Source organism: Suillus fuscotomentosus (assembly GCF_016647785.1).
Source record: "Suillus fuscotomentosus strain FC203 chromosome Unknown F5891scaffold_26, whole genome shotgun sequence".
Taxonomy (NCBI): Eukaryota; Fungi; Basidiomycota; class Agaricomycetes; order Boletales; family Suillaceae; genus Suillus; species Suillus fuscotomentosus.
Genome location: NW_024539538.1, coordinates 205,099 through 228,840, shown reverse-complemented (window position 1 = coordinate 228,840; position 23,742 = coordinate 205,099). Strand labels below are relative to the sequence as shown.

At 44.1% G+C, this 23,742-nt stretch overlaps 6 protein-coding genes across 6 annotated transcripts; 1 reads left to right on the top strand and 5 right to left on the bottom strand.

Annotated features, from left to right (window-relative positions):
* Positions 1 to 671: 671 nt before the first annotated feature.
* On the bottom strand, positions 672 to 2,149 carry F5891DRAFT_980143 (uncharacterized protein; the record flags this gene model as incomplete). The annotated part of the gene is made up of 7 exons (XM_041376976.1): positions 672 to 746; positions 801 to 902; positions 953 to 1,440; positions 1,499 to 1,609; positions 1,659 to 1,753; positions 1,910 to 1,980; positions 2,039 to 2,149. The coding sequence occupies 7 exons, from the start codon at positions 2,147 to 2,149 to the stop codon at positions 672 to 674; spliced, it is 1,053 nt and encodes a 350-aa protein (XP_041226124.1).
* Positions 2,150 to 10,260: 8,111 nt separating this feature from the next.
* Positions 10,261 to 11,256, bottom strand: F5891DRAFT_980142 (uncharacterized protein; the record flags this gene model as incomplete). Its single annotated transcript, XM_041376975.1, has 7 exons — positions 10,261 to 10,373; positions 10,426 to 10,522; positions 10,618 to 10,639; positions 10,771 to 10,845; positions 10,895 to 11,034; positions 11,092 to 11,188; positions 11,213 to 11,256. 7 exons carry the CDS (start codon positions 11,254 to 11,256, stop codon positions 10,261 to 10,263), a joined length of 588 nt encoding a protein of 195 aa, XP_041226123.1.
* A 1,985-nt stretch (positions 11,257 to 13,241) lies between these two features.
* F5891DRAFT_1188454 (uncharacterized protein) lies at positions 13,242 to 14,137 on the bottom strand (the record flags this gene model as incomplete). Its single annotated transcript, XM_041367013.1, has 4 exons — positions 13,242 to 13,376; positions 13,429 to 13,572; positions 13,625 to 13,891; positions 13,946 to 14,137. 4 exons carry the CDS (start codon positions 14,135 to 14,137, stop codon positions 13,242 to 13,244), a joined length of 738 nt encoding a protein of 245 aa, XP_041226122.1.
* Positions 14,138 to 14,393: 256 nt separating this feature from the next.
* F5891DRAFT_1278123 (TRAPP trafficking subunit Trs65-domain-containing protein) lies at positions 14,394 to 17,354 on the top strand (the record flags this gene model as incomplete). The annotated part of the gene is made up of 6 exons (XM_041370305.1): positions 14,394 to 14,547; positions 14,607 to 15,044; positions 15,096 to 15,350; positions 15,402 to 17,067; positions 17,129 to 17,251; positions 17,312 to 17,354. 6 exons carry the CDS (start codon positions 14,394 to 14,396, stop codon positions 17,352 to 17,354), a joined length of 2,679 nt encoding a protein of 892 aa, XP_041226121.1.
* A 20-nt stretch (positions 17,355 to 17,374) lies between these two features.
* F5891DRAFT_1032521 (sorting nexin SNX3 family protein) lies at positions 17,375 to 18,265 on the bottom strand. The gene is made up of 6 exons (XM_041361666.1): positions 18,158 to 18,265; positions 18,028 to 18,094; positions 17,928 to 17,971; positions 17,646 to 17,867; positions 17,539 to 17,594; positions 17,375 to 17,485 (listed from the first exon to the last, which is right to left on the bottom strand). The coding sequence occupies exons 1-6, from the start codon at positions 18,230 to 18,232 to the stop codon at positions 17,476 to 17,478; spliced, it is 474 nt and encodes a 157-aa protein (XP_041226120.1). The 5' UTR covers positions 18,233 to 18,265; the 3' UTR covers positions 17,375 to 17,475.
* A 327-nt stretch (positions 18,266 to 18,592) lies between these two features.
* On the bottom strand, positions 18,593 to 22,778 carry F5891DRAFT_1145481 (CobB/CobQ-like glutamine amidotransferase domain-containing protein; the record flags this gene model as incomplete). Its single annotated transcript, XM_041365004.1, has 2 exons — positions 22,728 to 22,778; positions 18,593 to 22,675 (listed from the first exon to the last, which is right to left on the bottom strand). The coding sequence occupies exon 2, from the start codon at positions 22,667 to 22,669 to the stop codon at positions 18,593 to 18,595; it is 4,077 nt and encodes a 1,358-aa protein (XP_041226119.1). The 5' UTR covers positions 22,670 to 22,675; positions 22,728 to 22,778.
* Between the last annotated feature and the right edge of the window lie 964 nt (positions 22,779 to 23,742).

Genomic DNA, 23,742 nt, shown 5'->3' with positions numbered 1-23,742 from the left:
TAATGTCATTACTTTCCCACGGTATAGGGAACCGAAATGAAGCTGAGAAGCAGACCTTTCCGACATCTTCCTATAGCTTAGTCATATTTCCACGTCTTGACTCATGATATAGCAATTACGTGAAAAGCTACAAACATTGGGACACTTTTTTGAGCCACTGTATGTACTACTACCAATGCACCTGTACAGCAAAAGAAAACAAACATAACAATGACAGTAACAACAAAGGGCATAGTAACAACAACACAAATGTAAGCATAGTGACAACATCAACAAGTAAGAGACAATGAGCAACAACAAACGGAGATGATGAGCAACAAGTAGAGACAATGAGATGATGATGACAAACTCCTCCATCTAATGCCGCCTTGCTGGCCTGCATCATTTGGTGGAATTGAATCTTGAGTTGTAGAGTCTCTGCTTCCTTGTTGAGTACTTCTGAATGTACTTGGTGGACATGAATGTCCGTCTCATGAAGGTGAATCTTGGTGGCTTTCACCTCTTGCATGCGCTGATGGGTGACAGTGGCTTGGGAGGCTTCGTACTCGCGGCTGGAATGAAGCCACTCATACTTTTTAGTGTCACAACTACGCTTGCTTTTAACCTCAAGCTTTGTGAGGAAGTGAAGGTGTTTGCTATCATGGCGCGATGTCACGTCCGAGTGCATGCTCTCAATCTTGTCTCTCACTTGTCCCACCTGCTGCGACACGTCTGACTTCATCTTCTTCTTCTTCGAGCTGCTGGCGCTATTTGGAAGGGAGGTCTCAGGTGTAGGTGTTGGGGACATGTGAAAGTCCTACAACGAAGTAGTGTTGCACGTCGTCGATGGTGGTGTCGACGCGCTGCACGACATCTCTGACAGCAGTCTGCGTCGGCTCCCACAGCTTGAGGGCTTCTGCACCCTAAACACCGAACAGCTGTTGTATGCCAATGCTGGAGTTTTTGCTGGTACCTTGAATAGTTCTGGAACATTGGGAGGAGGAGATGGCATTGAGGGGAGCTGATGCTTTTTCCCCACAACTGGGGAAGCATCATTGAGTATCATGTCATCGTCCTTGGCAGGATCCCCCAGGCGCCTATCAAATGAAAAATTATTTTTGGCATCATCGTCATCTGACAAGAGGCCAGGAAGATGGACTTCGGGAGGGAGATAGGATGGAGCAGGAGGGGGTTGTTGCAGCACCGCTGGTGGATACTGGCCACCAGCAAGTATATTTGCATTAGGAGGTACAGGGGGGGCATGGTGCAGGGGCACAGGATATGATAAGTTTGGGGGATGCAATGGCTGAATATTGGGGGAATATAATGGCTGAACGTTGGGGGGATGTGATGGCTGAACATTGGCTGAATGTTGGGGGGATGTGATGGCTGAATGTTGGCTGAATGTTGGGGGGATGCGATGGCTGAATGTTGGGGGGATGGGAGGACTGCTGAGTGGCGCTGAAGTATGTAGAGAAACCAGCCCTGCTGTTCGACTAAACAAGGGAATACAGGGCACTGGCGTGATCAATGCCTGGTTTTGACGAGTGTGTGGTCATGGCCATCAAAGGATTGGAGTGCCAGATGGTATCAAGATCCTTGTACCATGGCAGCTCCAAAAGTGCTGTGTCTACAGAATTGATCAGCCAATAACCAAGTAATCAAGACTGAAGACTCACCCAACAGGTTCTTTGCCTGACTCCCTTCATTTGGCATCACCCCAGCACCCGTGCTGCCAAATGACGCTTTGACCTTCTTGTATTTGTTCCTGAGACTGTAAAATTTAGTATTTTTATTAGTAAAACAAAAAAAAATGAAAGGACTTGCATGGTGATGCAACTGCCAACAGTGTCGTGAAATTTTTTGGGATTAGATGAATATGTGGCACTGTATTTGGGGTGATCTGTAAAGATGATCTTGGCAAGACCACCATAAATTTGCCCCCTTGTCTGAGCCCAAGGGGCTATCAGCACCAGTAGCAGCTATGGATTTTTTTTCCATCTGAATAAAACAAAATCCTGCAATCAGCAGGGTGAGTATTCAGATAATTCATTAGCACGTCAGTAAGTTCATGATCGTTGTACCACTGAACAGTGAACCAGGGTCCAGTTGATTCCCTAGGTGTTTTTGAGCGAGGTGGTCCATCAGATCTTATGTCGTTGTTGTCCATTATGGGCGAATGAACGAGAAAGTTCGCTCTGAGTCATGCAGAACAATGAGCAGGAGGCATGAAGATTTCAAGCTCCATTTACCATGCTGGGCTGACCTTCAACAGCCAAACTCTCTGAAACACTTTTAGCTGAGAGTTCAAAGTGTGTTAAGTGAGTTTTCAAAACCTATTTTGAGTATCACTATTATTTATTTCACAACCTTCTGTAGTGCTGTCACAGTCTGGTTCTGAACCTTGCTTTGTTTCTGAATTATACTCATTATGGTCCAGTCACATATCTGGCATGGCCACTGGATTGAACCTCTTATATGCTCATCAGTGAAATACATTAGGAAAAGTGCATACTGTAGAGATACGACACTAACTTCAGCCACATTCAGCCATGACCATGTTACACTTAGCTTCATAGCTTTAAATGTTGGTGTGACTAGTAACCGGACCAAAATAGCTTCAGTCAGGTGTGATGAAGTGTAACATACTACTGTGTCACTGTCATCGATGCGGACATCCAAGTCTGTTGGTACTTCAATATTGTTGCACATTGCTTCACCTGTAAGCTATCAAGCAATGCTGGGTGTGGTCTTAAACACTGGACCTACTGGAACTGTAAGTCTGCCTTCAATGTCACTCCCAGTCATACCACAATTTGAAACCGATGCATTTGTTGCCTCAGATTGGCTTGAAAGCGTAGATGGATCGTAAATAGAATGTACACTGACTTTTGGTCTCATTAAGGCACTCTATATGTTTTTTTTATCGAATTTACTGCATGTCATAATTTAGCTTCAGTTATGAAAAATCAGTGTGATAGTCACATTGAATAGCTTCAATTCATGGTGGCTTGTGACACATGATGAAGTTAGTGTCGTATCTCTACAGTATTACTTAATCTTACTCAATCAACTTAGCCACATTTGTCTCTCTCATGCATCATTCACCTAGGAAATCTTGTGTGAATATCTCAAGATTGAATTTCTGGCAAAGTAGATCCATTTTTGCTAAGTGACAAAAGTACAAGTTTACAACTTAAGTCTGTTTAAGGCAAGCTTAAGTAATAAACATTTTTCCTGTATTTGGCACTTATGACATTACCTCCTCTCTAAATTTGCTGCAAATGAAGCTAAGATGAATAAATTTCTTTCATCATTCCACAACACTCTTGGGTTTCAAATACTGACTTATTGATTTTGCAGGGATTCTATGCCTTTGGGTTTTGCCAGTGATTTTCAACTGTGCATTCTCTAGGTTTTTCTCAGGTTCCCATGTCACTCCTTCAATTAGATATCCTTCCCATTCTACTAGGTATTAGAGTTTGGATATGTGCATTCTCGAGTCTAGGACTTTTTGCACTAGGCATCTGGAATTATCTCCTGATTTGATCTCTGGCAGAGGGTGGTGATATAGAGGTCTTTGGATTAGAGTTGAGTGAGTATGAGCTATAAGTAATTCTACATGGAACACAGGGTGGATCTGATATTTTTGTGGAAGTTTTAGACAGTAATTTATGTTGTCTGTCTTTTCTAACACCTTGAATGGATGAAGTCTTTAGTTAAAGAGTTTTTTATTTGGTCTTTTCTGATGAATATTTTTGGCATTTAGCTAGATCACATCTCCTTTCTTGAACTGTGGTGCATCTTTTACTCTCTTGTCATAGAATCTTTCCACCCACTCATTTATCATTCCTAGTGTCACGAGTTCCAAATACAAACCATTATTTGTTCCTAAATTCTAAGTCCTTTAAGCACCCAGTCACAGCGCCTGTACCTAAGAAAATGTTTACTGTTGAAGAAGTTCCTATTATTGCATCCATTGTAGAATTACCAGAGTCATGCACGTGACTTATCGGACAATGCCGAAGATATTGATGTCATGCCTCGCAACACTCTTGGAATGTTCCAGAGTCTTACTACGGCTGCGGCACATGTTATGACATCATAATTATATATAGAATCGTACGATACCTTTAATTATTCTGATTGGCTAGTTATTTCATACTCAGTTTCGATCTCAGTTTCAATATGTGTATAAAGGTAGCTCGACGTAGTTAGTAGTTCTTTAGTTCAAACCTCTTGTATCTCCTAGTGAGCAATCCAAGACGTACCTGCTGCATCATCCTCTTTGTGATTATCTTGTTGTTTGAGTCCTAGTCTCTGCCCTGCATTAATTCATTTAAGGGGTTGTGACACCTAGCATACTATTGCTTCTCTTATTGCACTTACTCATTCATCTGCTGCAGGTATTTTAGAATTGGAAATTAGTGAAAAAGTAAACTCAGAGTTATATCCATAGAGTACTTTGAATGGACTATGACCAATAACAGTGGCAGAATTATTATGAGTGAATTCTGTGATTGGAAGCCAGTCTACTCAATCATTCTGGTGGTAAGACGTAAACATCCTTTCTAAGATATTGCTCTACTTCTTAGTTCATTCTTTCTATATGCTGTCTGTCTGTCTGAGGATGATACAGTTGCAGATAAGCAAAGTCACCAATTTTGGTGACTAAATTTTCCTGACTTGAACACTTAATCTAAACATTGTAGATATGTTCACAATGTATACTAGTGTAAATTTGTATGAGTAAAATTTATACAACTATCAATTTGACCTAAGCTGTGTCTGAAAAATTGGTGGTATCACAAAAAAAATAGCTAAAAATGTGAAAAAAATGTGAAATCAACTTCTTTTGCTGACTCAAATGTAATTCCAGTATCAGAAAAAAAGTTGCATTGTAGACCACTTGAACCTGCAATTGCACTCAAATATGCTCTAAGGCCATCCAAAAAAGAGGCAAAGAAACATCACAGGGCTCCATGGATAGCAACAAATATCTTATCTTATCTCCAAAGCTTTGTTTACCACTAGTGGTAAATTGTCTCCTACAAATAGCCCATATTAGTCTGAGTCAGAATCAGCCAAGCTCAAAGGCACTACTATTGAATTTGATGGACTGAAGATTAATTTTGAATAAGACTATTATAATGACCATTCAGATGGTTCTGATATTGACAAGGAGCTGGAGTGTGAGATCTTTGAAGATGGGGAATTTGGTTGCAGGCTTGCAGAGATGGTCCAGAAGGAAGATAAAAAGCATGTAGACTGGATTCCTGAATAACTGACAAAGAAAGCACCTAAATATACAGCAAATCATAAATGTAGGTGCCATTACATGAGAATCATGGACACTGACTTACAATTTTTGTGTAGCTTGTCTGACAAAATACAAAACAGACCCTGATGTAATGAACAAATCAGTATACAGTGGCTCAAAAAAGTGTCCGAATGTTTATAGTTTTTCATGTAATTGCTTTATCATGTGTCAGGACATGGGAATATGACTAAGCTATAGAGAGGTGTCAGAAGGGTCTGCATCTCAGCTTTACTTTTGTTCCCTATAGTGTGGAAATATAATGATAGACTAAAATCAATAAAATGAGATCAGGTGAACAGAAATTTGTATCAGAAAAGATAGAAGAATCATCAAGATAAAGAGAAGTCAGTCAAGCACCTAAGTTTCAAGGAGAAAATCAGATGGTATGGGGCTGTATGGGATGAAGTGAAGTGGGAATTTTCTATGAAGCTAAGAGGAGGATGAATGCAGAGCAGTAAATCTTCATTTCATGAGAGTGTCTGCTCAGAAGTATGCAGAAGTCATGGGTGAATGAAGAAGATACTGTTTGGTTACAAGATAATGACCCTGAGTATACCTCTAAATTGATCACCAATAGCTTAAAGACCATGATATTACTATTCTATCATATCCAGAACAGATACAAGACATCAACCCTATTGAATATCCCTGGGAGTCACCCAAGAAATTGCTTGTAGCATATTAAGATCCACCATAGGGGCTATTTGTGCTATAGGACAGCATTACAGCAGAATGTGATAAAAATACTAAGGAGGAATGACCAAAATTAATAGAGAATATGTCTAGAAGAGTGGAAGAAGTGATTAGGGCAAGAGGAGGCCACATATAGTACTAGAATTGTAGAGATTGTAGTAGTCAAACTCAAAGTCAAAAAAGTGTCCGAATGAGTCATCATTTTAAAATAGTTATATCTTCACACAATATCATTATATTTCCACGCTATAGGGAACAAAAGTAAAGCTGAGATGCAGACCCTTCCGACACCTCCCTATAGCTTAGTCATATTCCCATGTCCTGACACATGATAAAGCAATTACATGAAAAGCTATAAACATTCAGACACTTTTTTGAGCCACTGTATACTCAATAATAATACAAAGCCAAATGGCATTGACAAAGTGCACTGAACAATTATTGTTTTAAAAAAGAGATTGCCTCTGCTCAAAAGAAGGCTTCCCCCACCTTACAACTTGAAACTTACAATACCACTGGAATTAAATTAGTCACATATATCTACAATTTCTCACACTTGTAGCTCATCTATCTTTATTGTATCTTCTGAAACCTCCATCTCTGAAAATACCACAACAGACACTGAAGGTATCATATCTGATGTATGTGCAAGAGATCTGTATTACTAGGATTGAAGAAGACTTAAATTTGATGGATTAGAGTAAAGCTGAAGAGTGGGAAAAAGAGCTGGATGCAGCCATTAGAAGGCACAGTGAAATATACAGTGGCTCAAAAAAGTGTCTTAATGTTTGTAACTTTTCATGGAATTGCTTTATTATAAGGTATGGTGTGGGAATATGACTAAGCTATAAAGCACAAGTATTGGACTGAAAGAGGACTGGAAGAGGATTATCTTATAAGATAAGACCAAAATAAATATGATAGGGTCGGATGGCTGGGGATACATCTATAGAAAGACAGTTGAACTACTAAAGAAAAAGAAAAAGATGTAAACTCTGAAGTGTGATGAGAAAGATACTATTTTGCAATAAGGTAATGATTTTAAGTATATCTCAAAGTTAGCTATCAACAACTTAAAGACCATAATATCAATGCTCTATCATGTCTAGTACAGTCCCTGGAGCTCAACCTTATTGAATGTCTCTGGAAAATACTCAAGAAATTGGTTGCAGCCTATCAAAATTCATCATAGGGGCTATTTCAGCTATAGAATAGAGTTGCAGCAGAGTGAGAAAGGAGTACTAAGAAGAAATGTTCAAAATTGATAGATAACATATCTAGAAGAGTGGCAGAAGTGATTAGAGCAAAAGGAGGTCACACAAAGTATCATAATTATAAAGATTGTATTAATCAAATTAAAAATCAAAAAGTGTCTCAATAAGTAACCAAATTAAAATAGCCATATCTGCACATGATGACATCAGCTTCCCACACTATACAGAACATAAATGAGGCTGAGAAGTATAGCATTCTGATACCTCCCTATAGCTTAGTCATATTCCCACACCATGGCTCATAATAAAGCAATGACATGAAAAGTTACAAATATTGAGACACTTTTTTGAGCTACTGTAAGATCAAATCAAAAATAACTTAAAGAAGAACAACAAATTATTACCCCTTTCTTCCATCAATCAGCTTATTATTCTGTCCAATTTCACAATACTGTAACTAAAGAATGCTCCATGAATTTGTGCCAGTATGGAAATTGTATAGCAGTGGCACAAAGGAAATGGAATCTGGTTTGTTCATCATAATTATACCCTTACATGTCATTACCAGACATTTGAGTAACTTCCACAAGAGAAACATTGTGAGATCACTAATTCCCAATCATTCCTCCATAATGAGTCTATGCAGACTCACTGTCACACATGGCTATCAAATGTGCAAACTAGTAAAGTCACACCTCATGGCCTTCAAGATGCTGTAGCACTTGGATTGGTACTGGGCATGTATCCTACCAATCTCACAGATACCTTACATTGCATTCTGTGATACTCCCTTGACCTTCTGAAAGCTCCATATGTTCACCTAAGTCGTCTGAAGGCCATCCATTCATTTCTGAAGCCTGTTTTCACTCATGATCCACCATAACATGTCCTGTCCATGTCTGTTTGACTTCGTTGGTGTGTTTTCACTTTGTTTGTCTATTATTGAATATGTCATAGGGACAGACATGTCATTGGCCCATTTGAAGCCTCATTTATTCGAATAGTATATATAGCAGCATGCCTAATATGTTATCACATGCATATCTGTGTAGTGACTTGCCTCAAGTCTTATTACATTTTGGATAGCTTATCTCACTACTAGTTTCACCTATGCAATTCCAAACTTTCATGCTGTAGGATATAATCTGGCTTGCTAGCTACCTCACACTTCACTTCACTTCACTTCTCTTGCTACAAGTCATAGTTAGTAGAGTCACTTTTGGATAGTCGTACTTTGTGCAATTAATCTTTTTTTTCATTCAGAACAATTGTTTGGCCTGACTGCTACCATTTTGCATCTTGCTGTCTTAGAGTCCTTTTGATAGGCTTTGCATAGTTGTACTTTAGTACCCTCACAAGACTTATACTTCGACATACCTGCCATACTGACTTTGGAAACCTTACTGCTTAATCATACACTCTTCAGAACCTCTGCACACTATCAAATCTTTATGTCTTGACTTTAGACTATCTTCGCTTGCATAAGACAAGTACTTTGGTACTTTGGACACATCTGCAGAACTTTGGACATACCTTGGGTGACTTTTTCTTCTTTCAACCTTTGATCTTAACAAGACATCTCTTGCATTTTTATATTAAGAAATAGTTCTACAGGTAATCTCTTTGGGTCAAATCACACTTGTACCTTTGAGTTCTAAGGTAACAACTTTTGTGGTGCCTCCACAGAATCAACTCTTTATAACACTGTCTTCTTAGATAGATGATCTATAGATAAACACCCATAAAACCAAATATCTCCACAGTTAGCAATTCAGACAAATATCAATTACTGATAACATGGTTATTCATGGGTGGCTTGCCTATGCTCCTAAGATATAGTCAGCAGTTAATCCAACAGTATGGATATGAAATATAGTGACAATGAAAACAGAACCCAGTCAGTCAACAATTGACAACAATAATAGCAAAACAATAATAACACAATATCAAGAGACACAGTTACTCTAACAATATAGGGATGATACAAAACAAATAGACACTCCTTCTAACACTTCATACAGCAACAATAATTCATACACAAACTTAGTACAGCAAGTTGTGTGGAGTTACAATGAGAATACCCCTCAGCACAAAACAGGTGGGACTACTGTTAGGCCTAGTCAAAGCTACCATAGTACTCTTAGCCTAATTGTTAAGACCATGCACAGATAGAGTTTAGAAGTTCAGTTGCAAAACCACAAAAAGACCATAGTCAGACTGGGACCAGACTTTTTTGAACTGGACTGCAGTTGCAGTCTTGTCACTAATAAAACATCAGTAGTTGCAGTTGCCTCATTATACCAAAGAAAAAAAGACTAACTTTAAACTAACTGCAATCAGTCTTTTTCAAACTGGTTGTCTACAGGCAGGGTACACTTGTATATACACTGTATAGCTAAGACATGACATAAAACTCAGCCTATGACTACATCAATCTTGTTGCAATCATCTTTAGACATCTTAGCATCGAGTTGAAGCAATTCAACATACTCATCAAGTAAAACTTCCTTAGTGACAGCTGAATTTGTAGCAATGCAATCAATGACTAAACTTTACCACAAAAATTTAAAGATCTGAAGCTGTTCAAACCATTTGGCACCTAGTCAGGAGTGCCTGTCAGTTGCAGTCTGCCCACCACTTGAGAATATGTGTTCACAAGGCACCAAAGATGCAGTGACAATGTAGACATCCATTGTGATGCAGGCAAGAACAGGGTAGATAGTGGCATTCTTCTGAATTAAATTATTGTTATGTTAGTATGACATATGACAGATTGTAATTAATACATACCAACTACCACTTGATGATATCTGTATCCTTTGAGACATTATCAGGCATATCAGTGAGATAATGGCAAAGTTCAGCATGCTAGCCTGAAGGATATTGAAGGCTGGCCTTCTCCACCAGCTTACAATGATAATAGTCATATTTTGGTTTAGTGCTAGCAGCATTATGAGAGATGTCGCCAGTGGAAGAACCCAGATATGCTGATGGAGTTGTTAGTTGAGCACGTTAGGAATATTTTTGCATGGTTGTCTTGATGACTTGTAGGGCCTAATTGTACCAATCAATAGTGTTTGGATTTCCAGCAGTACACTCCTTTGCCTGCTCTTTGGGCCTGCCCCACTGCATCTTGGTGTATGCCAGTTTGTAATATAGATAGAGAACTAAATACAGTGTCAGCGATACTAAGTAGACATGCAAGTAAATATCATTTACTGAGCATGAGAACATACATAGGCTTGTTATCAAACTTCCAGTAGTATTTTCTGATCTTGTCAAGGCCAGCCTGGATGGCATCCTTGTAGATCTCATACTTTGGTAAATCATGTTTCATCTCCTATGCAGTCTGGAGTTCCTCAATTGCTGGAATGGCACACCACAGTGTTGGTTGTATTTCTGATGAAAAACATTGTTGAATGTTATTAGCATCCTATAAAACAATAGTCAGTATATGAGAGAAATAAGAAAATGTTAACTCACAGCAATGATTTCACGTGCATCATTCATGCACTCCCAATCTGAGTTCTTGAATGTAAATGCTGTTCATGGGATGTTTTTGACCAGTTTCCCATTGTGCTGAATGACTGTGACTGGCCCAAAGAGCTCATCTGCTGTGCTGATGAATATGTTGATGACCTGTGTGATGTAATTTGGTAAGCATCAACAATAAATAGTGTAAACATACCTATTGTAGTGTATATGCATGCCCAAGCATTCCATCTGCAGTGCCCACCTGACATTGCTGTGTAATGGAATCTTGAGGGTATTCTCCAGGCTGCAGTTCTTTTGAAGCATCTTGAAATAGTCTATCCACTGTCCAAAACACTAAATCTGTGTAGTATATTAGTAGAATGACAATGGACATAAAAAAACCAAACAAACCTTGATAGTAATAGTGTGCACTGCAGCAACAATATCTAATGAGTTGCCAAGGATACAATTGTTGTAATCATTGGCATCAAATTCCCATATCACCATGCTAGTTTTGATGTTAGCAACTCACGTGATTACTGACATGATAGCAACAACACCAAGCACTGCAGGCATTTTCCCATGTTCCTTCATCAAACATCCAAAAAACATTGATTGAGAAGATAGAATTTTCCCTGTGCTCCAGTGAGGGATATTGGGGGGAAACAAGTTTGTGGACCAGATGGGAAAATATTGATGCATAAGGTATGCATTGCCAATGGTGTCTTAAATGATGGATCCCCACAGGACTTTTATTGGCAAAATGGCCACCCAAACACCAGGATGTTCAAGGGAATGGCCAGAATTCTAGAGGAGTGCGGTTTTGATGTCAGCATGTTAAAGGTGCAGTGCAAGAACTTTGACTGTCCTCGAGGTTCCACAACCTGTTGCTGTTGCTGAATTCTTTACAACCAATCAGATTTTACTGATGTCGAGTCAAACTTGGAGACAATATGCAGGTTAAGGGGCTTTGAGGTGCTGTTCCTACCAAAATTTCACTGTGAACTCAGTTTTATTGAACAATGTTGAGGGTATGCAAAGCAGCTATATCATTGTTATCCTTTATTGGCAGGGGACACAAATCTGGAACACAATGTCCTGAAAGCATTGGATGCAGTTCCTCTAACCAGCATGTGAAAGTAAGTACATAGCTACACAATCCATACTTACATGCTAATGAAGATCAGATTCGCAATCAGGTCATGCCATTTCATGGATGCATATCACAAGGGGTTGAATGGGAAACAAGCTGCTTGGGCCACAAAACATTACTGTGGTCATCGTGTACTCCCCTCAGCAATAATGAAAGAACTCGAAGATGCACAGCTCGATTAACACTGATCCTGATCACTGTTATGTCCATATACTATTGTCAAGTACTACAGTGTTCTATCTTTTTTTTATTTTTTTTAGAATATGTGGCTCGAGGCCACTGGCTTCTGGCAACTGACAAGGTCAATCCCAGTCAGCCCGTTAGGATGCCGGGAATTACACCCAGTGATACAGGAATTTCAACCTGTCAGGAGGGAATGCATTTACGCAGACCTAGATTTCTAGGTACTGTGGGACTTGACTGACATGCAATACCCACTAAAACCTCCTGGTGGTTTATTGCAGGATTCAAACCTGCGACCCTCTGAACAAGGCCGGCAACTGCCGAAGCAGTTCCAGGATTGGTGGCACATCCACTAAGCCACCTCCCCCAAAGTCTACAGTGTTCTACCTAACTTCTGTAGCTACAATGCTCTCTGATACTTAGTATAGTCACACCTCGGTCACATCATGTGATGTTTGCTGAAACTGCTCAATGCCTATCTTAGTACTGTTCTATGCTGTTCCACCTTCTTCATAAACTCATTCAGTGATAGACACGCTTATTTAACTATCGTCTGAGCAGTATAATAAAATTTGTTGAAATACCTTTGAATACAAGTAGTTTACCAAATTTCCTGAAATTACCTTGATTTCGTAAAGGAGGTTTTCCCTGATGAGCGGTATAAGTTCTGATATGATTGCTCATTCATGAGCTCGATAAACAATCTCCTGGACATTGACTTGTTCTTTCTGCGCTGTTGGGAGTTTTGTTGTGTTTTCGTTCGACTTCTTGATCGATTTTGGTAGTTTGCTATGTGTGGTGTAATTGATCCAGGAGCTGAAAAACCACCGAGTCAGATCGTTTGGGGCCATGGATGAAGAATTGGATGCATTACCTTCTTATTTCATTATATTCACTAATGACGGGAGCGTTGATCTTCCCGAGGTGTTCCCATGATGGTTGTGCGGTAAGAGCTCGTGGCGTGGTCCAGCCTACTCGCGAGCCTAGGAAGAAACGACCAGACTCAACATTGGCTCAACCCACTGCACAAGGATTATTCAAAGACCATATGTAGTAAGCGTACGCTGTACTTTTCTTCGACTGATGGTGAATCTTTCTGTATTGGTATTCTCATTCTGGGAGGTGCTTACGCACACCGCCTCTTTGTCTCCACAACTTCGATAAGTATTTTGCGATCTCGTTAATCGCGCATACCCTCATGCTCTGTCGTCCATCTCCATAACGTTTACAGAACTCCTGTACTGGTACCCTTGTCGAAGAACACAGCACTTGACTCCGTCAAACGATATTGCAGCGCCGACGTACGAGATATGACATGTTCATTCGCATCTTTCATGCTAGGCCCTAGGTGCACACATATCTTGATGGTTTTATGACTTCTGATGCACCAAGAGTAACAGAACAGAACGCACCTCTCCGCTCACTGCACCGCTTCGCCCGCTAGCTAAAGGCCTGACCTCGATGTGATAGGTGCATAGTTGAAGCAAGTGCTGCAAGAGTGCATCTGGCTCTGGTGGAGTGACGATGTGGTGTCTGACGACTAATACTGCGTCCATCTGTATTTGAGTTTGTAAAAGCAGTAATGGCTCGAAGTTGATTTTGTCTTACCTTAACACAGAGGGCTCTTAGAGCACGAGCAAACCGGGACAGGTCAAGCAGCGAAACCCCGAGCCATTCGAGCGATGTGATGTCATCCAGGATTACGAGTGGGATTTGGCCATGAGTTTGGGAGTCTGACAATTTGGCTGATAGTAGATCGTAGATGTACTTTAGAGAGATGTCATTCAAAGGCCCCTCTCCAGGATTTTGTGCTGGTGGGTGCTGGTCGAAGACATCTATGAATTGAAAGGATTCGCTGTGGGTCACATTGGCGTTCTGTGGGGAAGTCAGTTACTATTAGATCGACGAGATGGAGAGGACTGCACGTACAGCCTTTGAAGCTACTGATTTCCAGCGCTCGAGGCTTTCGGATACAGCGAGAACAAAACATTTCGCGGTTTTGCTTTGCCTCAGGTGCAAGTGAAGGAATCGATGCAGTAAAAAGTCGGCTGGAGCTGGAAGCTGGTCTGTTATTAAAAGCAGTCGATGAGAAGAAAATAGGTCAGGCGCAGGGAACTGCATGATCAAGAAAGCATACGACTACCTGTCACATCAATTGCATTGTTACATGTGTGTTCACTGTCATGCCCTGAATGATCGGTTATAATTACAGACACAAACAATTGAAACAAAGCTCTCGTCGTTGCCTAGTATTCCCTACTCATCACTTCGCCGGTTTTCATAAAGCATTTGAGTATGGTTTCACCTTTAATTTGACCCAAATATTGATAACTCATATTAGCAAAGGTCTACCTAGACCATCGGACGTGACATTGTCATGTCTGTTCCCAGCTTCGAGGATCTCTTTGGGTCATGTACCCTGGAGGTGATAGCTCCAGACACCTCCATAAAGTTTCCCGAGCCAGGAGCTGCTGATCACTGGTTAGCCGCGCTTAAATCATCTGGTATTGAAAGAAGACAAGCGTTCTTCGGTAAGGTACAAGATTTCATTGAACATGCTAGTCTTGATGCTCATCAAATGGCTAATCAGATGAGCAACTACACCTTCTCTTGATTGCACAAATACCCTGTCCATCTGTGGACGTTGATCCCAAGTATCCACCTACATTCCTTCTCGATTTTCTTGCCCATGTGCAGGTTTCGCTTGAAGCCACTTATATCTCGCAAACACCTACAACTCTCCCTGAAACTCCCCAGACTGCCCGAGTCCTTGCTCCACCACGCACATCATCTGTGGCTAAGCCTCGGCCTACATCACTTCATCCTTCCTTATTTCCTCCCCATACACCAAATCCTACACCATCTTCTACGGAGAGGGATCGCAAGTACGCACAATCCGAAGGAACTCTTCTTATTGCCAGTATATGGGGTCACAGGCCCGCGAGTTTATCTAAAGAGAAGTTTTCTCTTTTGTATTCAGAGGCAAAGAAGGCTTGGTTGGCTGTATACGAACTCTCCTTGACCGTGTGTGAGTGTGCGCAAGCAATACGTCTGTCGCTTGTCCTAAACACTCTTCTAGCGTTTCTTCGCCTTTCGTTCTCGGATCCTCTTCTGTCCTTGACCGTGTCAACTACATTGCGAGAGAAGGCGGTTTCACTGTCACAAGCAAACCATCCATTTATCATATTTCTGTCGGAAAGCGACATTCTTGCTAAGCTTTCTGCTTCTGGCATAAGTTCATTCTCGAAGCAGCAGAACCAGGATACAGATAATGTCGGGGAGGATGATCAGACCGGGCTTGAGGAAGTCAATCTACTAGAAGGTCTTTCGACTGGTAGTCTTTTATGCCATACCAATGTTACGGGTTCACTTACATGTTTTCTAGGATCTAACGTCACTCCCGGCTCGGAACCACTCTGGCTTCCATCCACTCGCTTGGGAAATGTCATGCGTCGAGAGTTATTCTCTCTCTTACCTGTGCAACCTTCATCTGCCCAACCACTTGCGTCAAGCCCTAAGCGTCCACCTAATGCCACTTTACGGAAATCATTTCGCAAAATTCTCCAGACAGTCTCTGGCTTCCGGGTGCGGATGCGAACCGTTTTTGTTCCCCACATCCTCTTTCCGGAAATGAATTCAAGGACGGGCTTCAATGCCGATGATAGCGATGCGCAGGAACGAGAGGCAGGGAACAACGAACGTACTGTCGTTCTCTGTGTTGAAGTCGAGAATTCTGGAGAATCAGGCTTAGGTATTGGTTTCTCGGTGGAAAAGGTAGATGTGAACATCGGTGGCGAGGGTGCATCTGTCAAACTCATTGGTTGGGGAGAGGGTGCTTTTGAGGCTGAAGTGGAGGCGCACACCTTCCCACTTCTGATCGGATCTATGGAACAGTACAATTTGTTATACGCCGTTTCATTCCTCAAGCCTTTAGCAGACTCAGATCTCTCGCTGGTCGGTCGGCGGTCTGGTACTGTGTCTGCAAACTCAGATCTTCAGCGGGCGGTAGCAATCAATATTCATGGCAAACCTTACTTGTCGAAGGCAGGTGGTGAACATGACTCTGAGGACGGTGATGGCCCTACCCTGACCTACCCAACACATACATTTTCCTCTCGGTGGAACTGTATCCTGGATCTTTCTTCGAAACCACCGGAAGAACCTCTGGACTGCTCAGACCCTTCCAGTGGTGCTCGTAGTGTGTTACCCGAGCCTGCGTCTCCCTTCCCGGGGCAAGCCGCTTTGGCATCCGCGATGCCGAAAGCGCAATCTGTTACAGGGAACAAACGACATACCCTTCCCAACACTATCACAGCTATACGAGCGATTAACCCGAATGCTAACTTCCGCCCGATACCATATCGCGACCAATCTTCTGCCTCGCCAATCCTCTCCAATAAACAATACACTCCTCCCTCTGTCACTGTACAAAGTTTCTCAAAGTCTCCTTCCACTACATTCGGCATTCCACCTCCGACCATCCCCCTGTTAGGCGTTACTACACCCAATGGCGGCCTACATGGCCCATCAGAGTCTCAAACGTTCGTGACGCCGCCAACTCCTGCGTACCCTGCATTCCCTCCGGCTACTGCTCCAGCAACATCTCACTTCCAACCGCCACTGAGTAACCATCAAGGAGCCTCTGGGCCGAGTATCGAAATCCGCAGGGAACGTGGTCTCGGAATGACGGCAGCCATACCCCAAACTCCTGGACCAACCGTCGGCGGCGGTGCATTTGATCCCGCTCGAGATACCCCAGCTACTGGCGGAGAGCCCATCATCGTCTCTGTTGGCTTGCTCCCACCTCCTACAGGTTCCGCCGCATCTATGAAATTATATCCCTGCGATCAGTTCACGCTTGACATCTTCGTGTTCAATCAGAGCTCATGGACCAGAAGGTTCGAAATCAGCTGTCCGGATCCAGACCGTAGACGTAGACGGAAGATCGAGCAGGAGAAAGCTTCGCGGGGTGGCAAGACGACTATCAAGGAGTTACAGAGTGTGATGACGCCTCCTGGGATACTCCCATTGCAAAACCGTGTGCGAGTCGGGTATGTAGCATTTCGGGTGAATTGTCGTGCTGTTATTCAATGATGTTTCTCGAAATTGCAGGCCGCTGCGTCCATCTACCTGCCAGTCAGTCAGAATGGACTTCCTTGCAATGACTCCTGGTGTACATTCTCTTGAGATTCTTAGTCTCACGGATATCGAGACGGGTTTCTCTATGGATCTGAGGTGAGCTCACGTTAATTCCTCTTCTGAAGTTCTGCTTCGCGTGCTGAACAGTTGCGGTAGATCTGTATTAGATGTTGTTGTTCACGAGCATCATCAGATGTAATCCTTCCATTCTACGCCGAGTGATCGGCAGATAAAAATCGAATCTGTAGTGAGACAGGGCATAAAACAAACAGCGTAAAATATACAAGAAGAGAGTGTGGCAGAAGGGTACAGGACATATATTAAGGTTGTCTTCCGAGGTAATCCGAGTCATTACAAGTATGACACAGGTGGGTTACACCCACTGAGATTTATCCCAGGCCGGATCCTGCATAAATGCGCAGAGAACCTTACTACCGGTCTAAGAAGGCCATCAGATTGTTTGTACGGTTCTTCTTATCTAGTCGCTTACCTGCAGGAGTGGGTGACCAGCAACGATGCTTAAGAATCGTTCCAGTCCCTCCCTTCGACTCTCAATGACTTCATCGGAGAATCTATTGGTGAAGACTTTGCCAGGGAGTGGAGGAATGTTGACACGAGTAGATTCGCGCTCCAGAATATCGCGGAACGCCTCGAAGTCGGAATAACGGCGCCGGACGAGAGAATGGCGCAGCTTAAATGCGGGAATGTTTGTCTACAGCACATAAGGATAAGCACTACGGGTGACTGGAACCGCGGTAGCAGTATGTTTCACCTTGCACACGATCTCGTAGTCGGTATACATCTTTCTGCCGAAACCTGTTATTCAATGGTAAGGAGGTAGGATCCCACAGAGCAAATTTTGTGTTGCTCACCGTGTGTTTGAGGATTGCGAACTTCAATTTCTAAGAAGCTCTCAGGGACGCTGTACATTTCTTCAATCTGGGAAGCGCTTGCTTGTGTTTATGCAGCAGAAATGGGATGATAAAAGTAAGGTGGGCTTACGGTCTGCTCGCGCCCGCCGAGGCGGGGCTCGTCGAACGCGGTGCTGCGAGCAAATGGCGACACGCTAGTTGTCATGTCGTCGACGTTAACGTTGGTGCAGTTTCAGTGTGAACAGCACATCATCACCCACGCAGCTGTCACAATTGGTCACACCTGAGTCACACGTCACTACTTTGTGTTACCTTCTCATCGGATCTCCAACATGATCATCTCCATGCTAAGACAGACAAAACTTTGCACTGTTCGCCGTGGTCATCGACGTAAATGATAACATAATACAAGATATTTGTATACGACTGGACCGACTACAGCCATATTTTCCCATCATGACCCGATCTTTTCTCAACTTCATTTTAGTATGCGCACTTCCGTGCTCTCTGCACGAGAAAGTATAAACATCTGAGGATAACCATATCATGGGATTATGCTCACTCTCTAATTCACCCAGGCACGAGCACTCTGGAAAAGCTTGAACCACGGACTCGAACCATCCCACGAATCCCCAAACGCGGGCGGATACCAACTGCAACTCTCCAGTGCTACGACGCGTTCTGGATGGGGCATAAGTCCCATTATTCTGCCATCGATTGTCTGCACGCCAGTAATCCCATCGGGACTGCCATTCGGGTTCAATGGATAAACTTCTGTGGGTTCACCCGCAGAATCGACATATTGCAGTGCGACGAGGCCTGCTTTCTGCAGGGCTTCTCTCTGGGTATGGTCCGAAAATGACACTCTTCCCTCTCCATGAGCAACAGCAACAGGAAGCTTTGACCCAACCATATCTCGCAAGAAGACGGAGGCCTTCGTCACTTCATTAGAAGTGACTTCGACCATGGATACACGACCCTCGAAGCGTTCAGAGGCGTTCTGCTTGAAGTCGGGCCAGTGGTCTGCGCCAGGAATGATCTCTCTCAAGTGACTGAGCCATTGGCAACCATTGCAGACGCCGAGAGTGAACGTAGTTTTATCTGCGAAGAAGTGGGTAAACTCCTTCCTCGCTATATCGTTCAAAAGTACTGAGTGAGCCCAGCCTTTCCCAGCACCGAGCACATCTCCATAGGAAAAGCCACCGCAAGCTGCTAGACCGCGGAAGCGCGAAAGTGAGAGTGCTCCAGAGAGAATATCAGACATGTGAACGTCCACGGCATCAAAACCTGCCGCTGTAAATGCCCAAGCCATTTCCACATGTCCGTTGACACCTTGCTCACGCAAGATGGCGACCTTTGGCCGCGGTGAGAGACTTCGTGAGGGGGATGGCGTGTGCTCAAATGTGAGGTCATAAAATAAACCCCGGTGAGTGTGATCCTTGATGAGGTTGAATTCCTGCCGTGCCCCGATAGGGTTGTCGCGCAGAGATTGCATGCGGTACGAAGTGTCGGCCCAGGCTTGTTGAACCTCCTGACGTGTGCTCGAAAATAGCACCTTGGATTCGTGATTGATGGCGAAAAGTTGATCAGAAGGATCGATGTTGACGCGCCCAATGACGTGGATGGATGTGGAAGGGAAGCCGACGTCGACAAACTCGCTCATGAGCTTACTCAGGTGGGACTCGCGCACTTGGACGACAGCTCCTAACTCCTCATTGAATAGGGTCGCCACAGGGTCGGAAGCACTATGGAGTGTGTCAAGGGAGATTACAGCTCCTACTCGACCAGCGAAGCACATCTCCACCAAAGTTGTGAAAAGCCCTCCGTCGGAGCGATCGTGATATGCAAGGATCAAGTCAGGCTGATTCTTTTTGACCTTCTGGCACCCATCGAAGAACGTTTGGACTGTAAGAGGATTCTCGACGTCTGGCGCCTCTGATCCGATTTCCTTGAAAACCTGCGCAAGCGCCGATCCACCCATGCGCGTCTTGCCATGAGCAAGATCGAAGAAGACAAGCACAGTCGTTTCCTTCAGATCTGTACGCAGCTGAGGCGTCCATGTTCGTTCGACGTTGTTCACCGGCGCGAACGCCGTGACAATGAGAGACAACGGTGCACTAACTTCACGCTGCTCCTCTCCTTGCTTCCACTTCATCGACATTGACATTGAATCCTTGCCGACGGGGATGCCGACGCCCAGCGCAGGACAAAGTTCCATACCGACAGCGGCCACGGCGGCATACAACCCTGCACCTTCGCCTTCCTTAGAAGCAGCGCACATCCAGTTTGCACTGAGCTTGACGCGAGAAAGGCTGGAGACGGAAGCTGCAGCTAGATTGGTGAGCGCCTCGGCGATAGCCATTCGAGCGGACGCAGATGGATTTAGCAGAGCTACAGGTGTCCGTTCACCCATTGCCATAGCTTCACCACTCAGGACATCAAAACCATATGATGATCGAGTGACAGCAACGTCAGCAACTGGGACCTGCCACGGTCCAACCATTTGGTCGCGAGTCACCAAGCCTGTGATGGTTCTGTCTCCGATTGTGATAAGGAAAGATTTTGACCCTACTGATGGAAGACGAAGAACGCGGTCCACTGCGAGAGACAAGCGGTTGGACAAGGTGGAGGAGTTCGGAAGATATTTCGAAAGGGAAGTATCAAAGTTTATGAAACCAATCTTTCGCGTGGTATCCTTGCGCGACATGCGAGGAGGCTTCCCGAAAAGTGTCGACATTTTGAGGTGAATGACATCTTGCGAAAGGAGGCGGTCGGTGACGATGAGTTCTTCTTCCTCTGTCGCGATGCCAACGATTGAGAATGGACACCGTTCCCTTTGGGCTATTTTCTCGAACTCGCTGGCCTTCTCTGCCGACACAGCAAGGACATAGCGTTCCTGACTTTCGTTGCACCATATCTCCATGGGAGACATAGAGCTGTCCGCGACCAGTACATCCCTGATCTCAAACTTCGCGCCAAGTCCTGAGTCGCGGACCAGCTCTGGAAGTGCATTGGACAGTCCGCCGGCGCCTACATCATGGATACTCTGGATGGGACTACTCTCCCCCAAGCTAACGCAAGCGTCGATAACTTGTTGGCATCTCCTCTGCATCTCTGCATTCTCTCTCTGGACAGATGCAAAATCCAATTCCGCAGAGCTGGCGCCAGATACCTGACTAGATGCTGCGCCACCACCTAAACCGATGAGCATACCTGGGCCACCCAGGACGATTATCTTCGCCCCCGGGGAAATCTGAATTTTCATCGCGAACTGTGGGCGGACATTCCCGTATCCACCGGCGATCATGATTGGCTTGTGATAGCCTCTGATCTCCTGTGTTGATCCGTCCTCTGAGGCAGGGACAGATTCAGAGAACGTACGGAAGTAGCCTGCGAGGGCTGGACGACCGAACTCATTGTTGAAAGCACTGGCGCCTAAAGGGCCTTCGATCATGATGTCGAGGGCTGACGCGATGTGTGAGGGCCGACCAAAATCTGTCTCCCAAGGTTGCTCATAGCCAGGTATGAGAAGGTTAGAAACAGTGAAACCAGCTAGTCCAGCCTTAGGTTTTGATCCCCGGCCTACTGCTCCTTCATCTCGAATCTCCCCTCCTGAGCCCGTAGCTGCTCCTGGATAAGGAGAGACTGCAGTGGGATGGTTGTGTGTCTCGACTTTGATGAGAATCGGCATGTTCTCGACAGAAGCTTGGTAAATATGTTCGGTAGAAGGACTATGTACGCCAAATCGAGGAGCTTGTGCGCCCTCAAGGACAGCTGCATTATCAGAATATGCAGAGATTGTTCCCAGCGGACTGATTTTCTCCGTATTCCTGATCATCTGGAAAAGTGACCAGTCGAGAAGCGTCTCGTCTACTGTCCACGATGCGTTGAATATTTTGTGCCTGCAATGCTCCGAGTTCACTTGAGCAAACATGAACAACTCCGCGTCGGTGGGATTACGGTTGATTGGTGACGATCCAGATACAAATGCTTCCACCAAGTAATCAATTTCATCTGCTGCAAGCGCGAGTCCCAGTGCTTTGTTCGCAGTCGAAAGCTTCTCGCGCGCAGCACCAGCATCAATCTCCTCCCCTTCACCTCTCAACTCCACAATCCGCAGGGGGCTTGGGGAGTGATGTTGAAAGACCACGCCCTCGAGAGGTAGAGACATATGAACGCTCTGCGTCATACGATCGTGAAGCAAATGGGACAGCGCAGTCAGATCTTTCTTCCTAAGATCTTCATTGTTTGCCAGCTGGAAGACGAACGCGACCCCGCGTTCGAGACGATCTATGTGTTGTGACAAATTACATATACCAGCGATGTCAGTCGCTTTGCTGGACCACGGTGATATAGAACCAGCTCTTGGTAGAACGTAGATGACATTGTGCCCGGAGTGAAGCGCTTCGGATGTCGATGGAAGTCTGATATCATCGCCGTAGTCCAGCAACAGATCAATAGCTTGTCTTGGTGACGATGCATTGTTAGCTAGGTCATCCTGTAGCGATTGGCTCGGAGATTTGACGAGGTGGATATAGACTGCATCAACGGATATTACATCCGGTTTGATGGTTTTGATATGCTGGAGAAGTGCCTGGCGCTTCGACGAGGAGAGTGCAGACGAGCCTGGGAGGACGAGCATGCCTGCCTGCATGATGTCAGTGTTGCGTAAAATTCACTGTACTGGCTTTCTATCTCACCTCAGTCAGTTATGTAAATTTCTGACCAGAGCTTGGACAAGTGATGACGAGATCTGCTCACTCCTGCAAAATTTCGAGTCATCCGGATCAATTTATATCGTTATCTTATCTTATCTCGAAGTTTGTTGATATTTGGTTTTTATAAGCTCGCGATCTGCAGCGCGGCGAGCTCATCAATATTTCTGACATACTCAACCACTGGCAGGTTTTGCGTAACTGATATATTTCTACGGCACGATTATAGCGCGGCCACTGGAGCTCATCATCCTGAACAAAGTCTTACCGAGTAGCTGATGTGTTTCTACACCAATAGCATCAAGTTGAATTCCCCCCACTAGTACCGCACACACAAAAGGCGGAGCTCGTTAGGAATCCTACTTCAAGTTTTAAGCCTCAAGCTTCAAGGCCCGCGCTCTCATTGTGTGCAAATTCATTGTATCAGAATTCCTCAGGTCAAGAGCTTCTAGTAGCTTCCGCAGATGGCAAGTCAACCTTTGTAGTCCGGGCGAATAAGGCCTGGGCTTTGAGGCATCTGTGCACTTGGCCCAACTCTGGCCCAAATACTTACTCGCCACCGCTAGAGATGTCACAAGTGCTAACAAACAATAGCAGGTGCGCGTGGTCTGCAAAGATGGTCTACGTTACGCCCTGACACAGGCAAAGATGTCCAACAGCAATTCGTGAACCAGTTTGAAGAGGGCTTTCAGATAAATGCCTTAGATTCTAATGCTGGGATGTAGACTATGTGATACTCAAAGACTGAATGATTGGGGGATGATGTACAGTGATCTTTTTTAGTCTATTCTGTAGCGATTTAATTTAATTTTTTTTGCGTAGGCTTCAAGTGAATTACTTATCAACAGCGCTATTGAACGTTCTCATATTGCCTCACCTCAGTCTGCGTCGAGATTTATCATTGTTTCAAACGAGCTCCATTACCTCGTGAATAGACTTTCAGGTGCCGACCGATGTCCAAGCATTCTAGAGAAGCTCGATGACCCAGACTACTGCACTT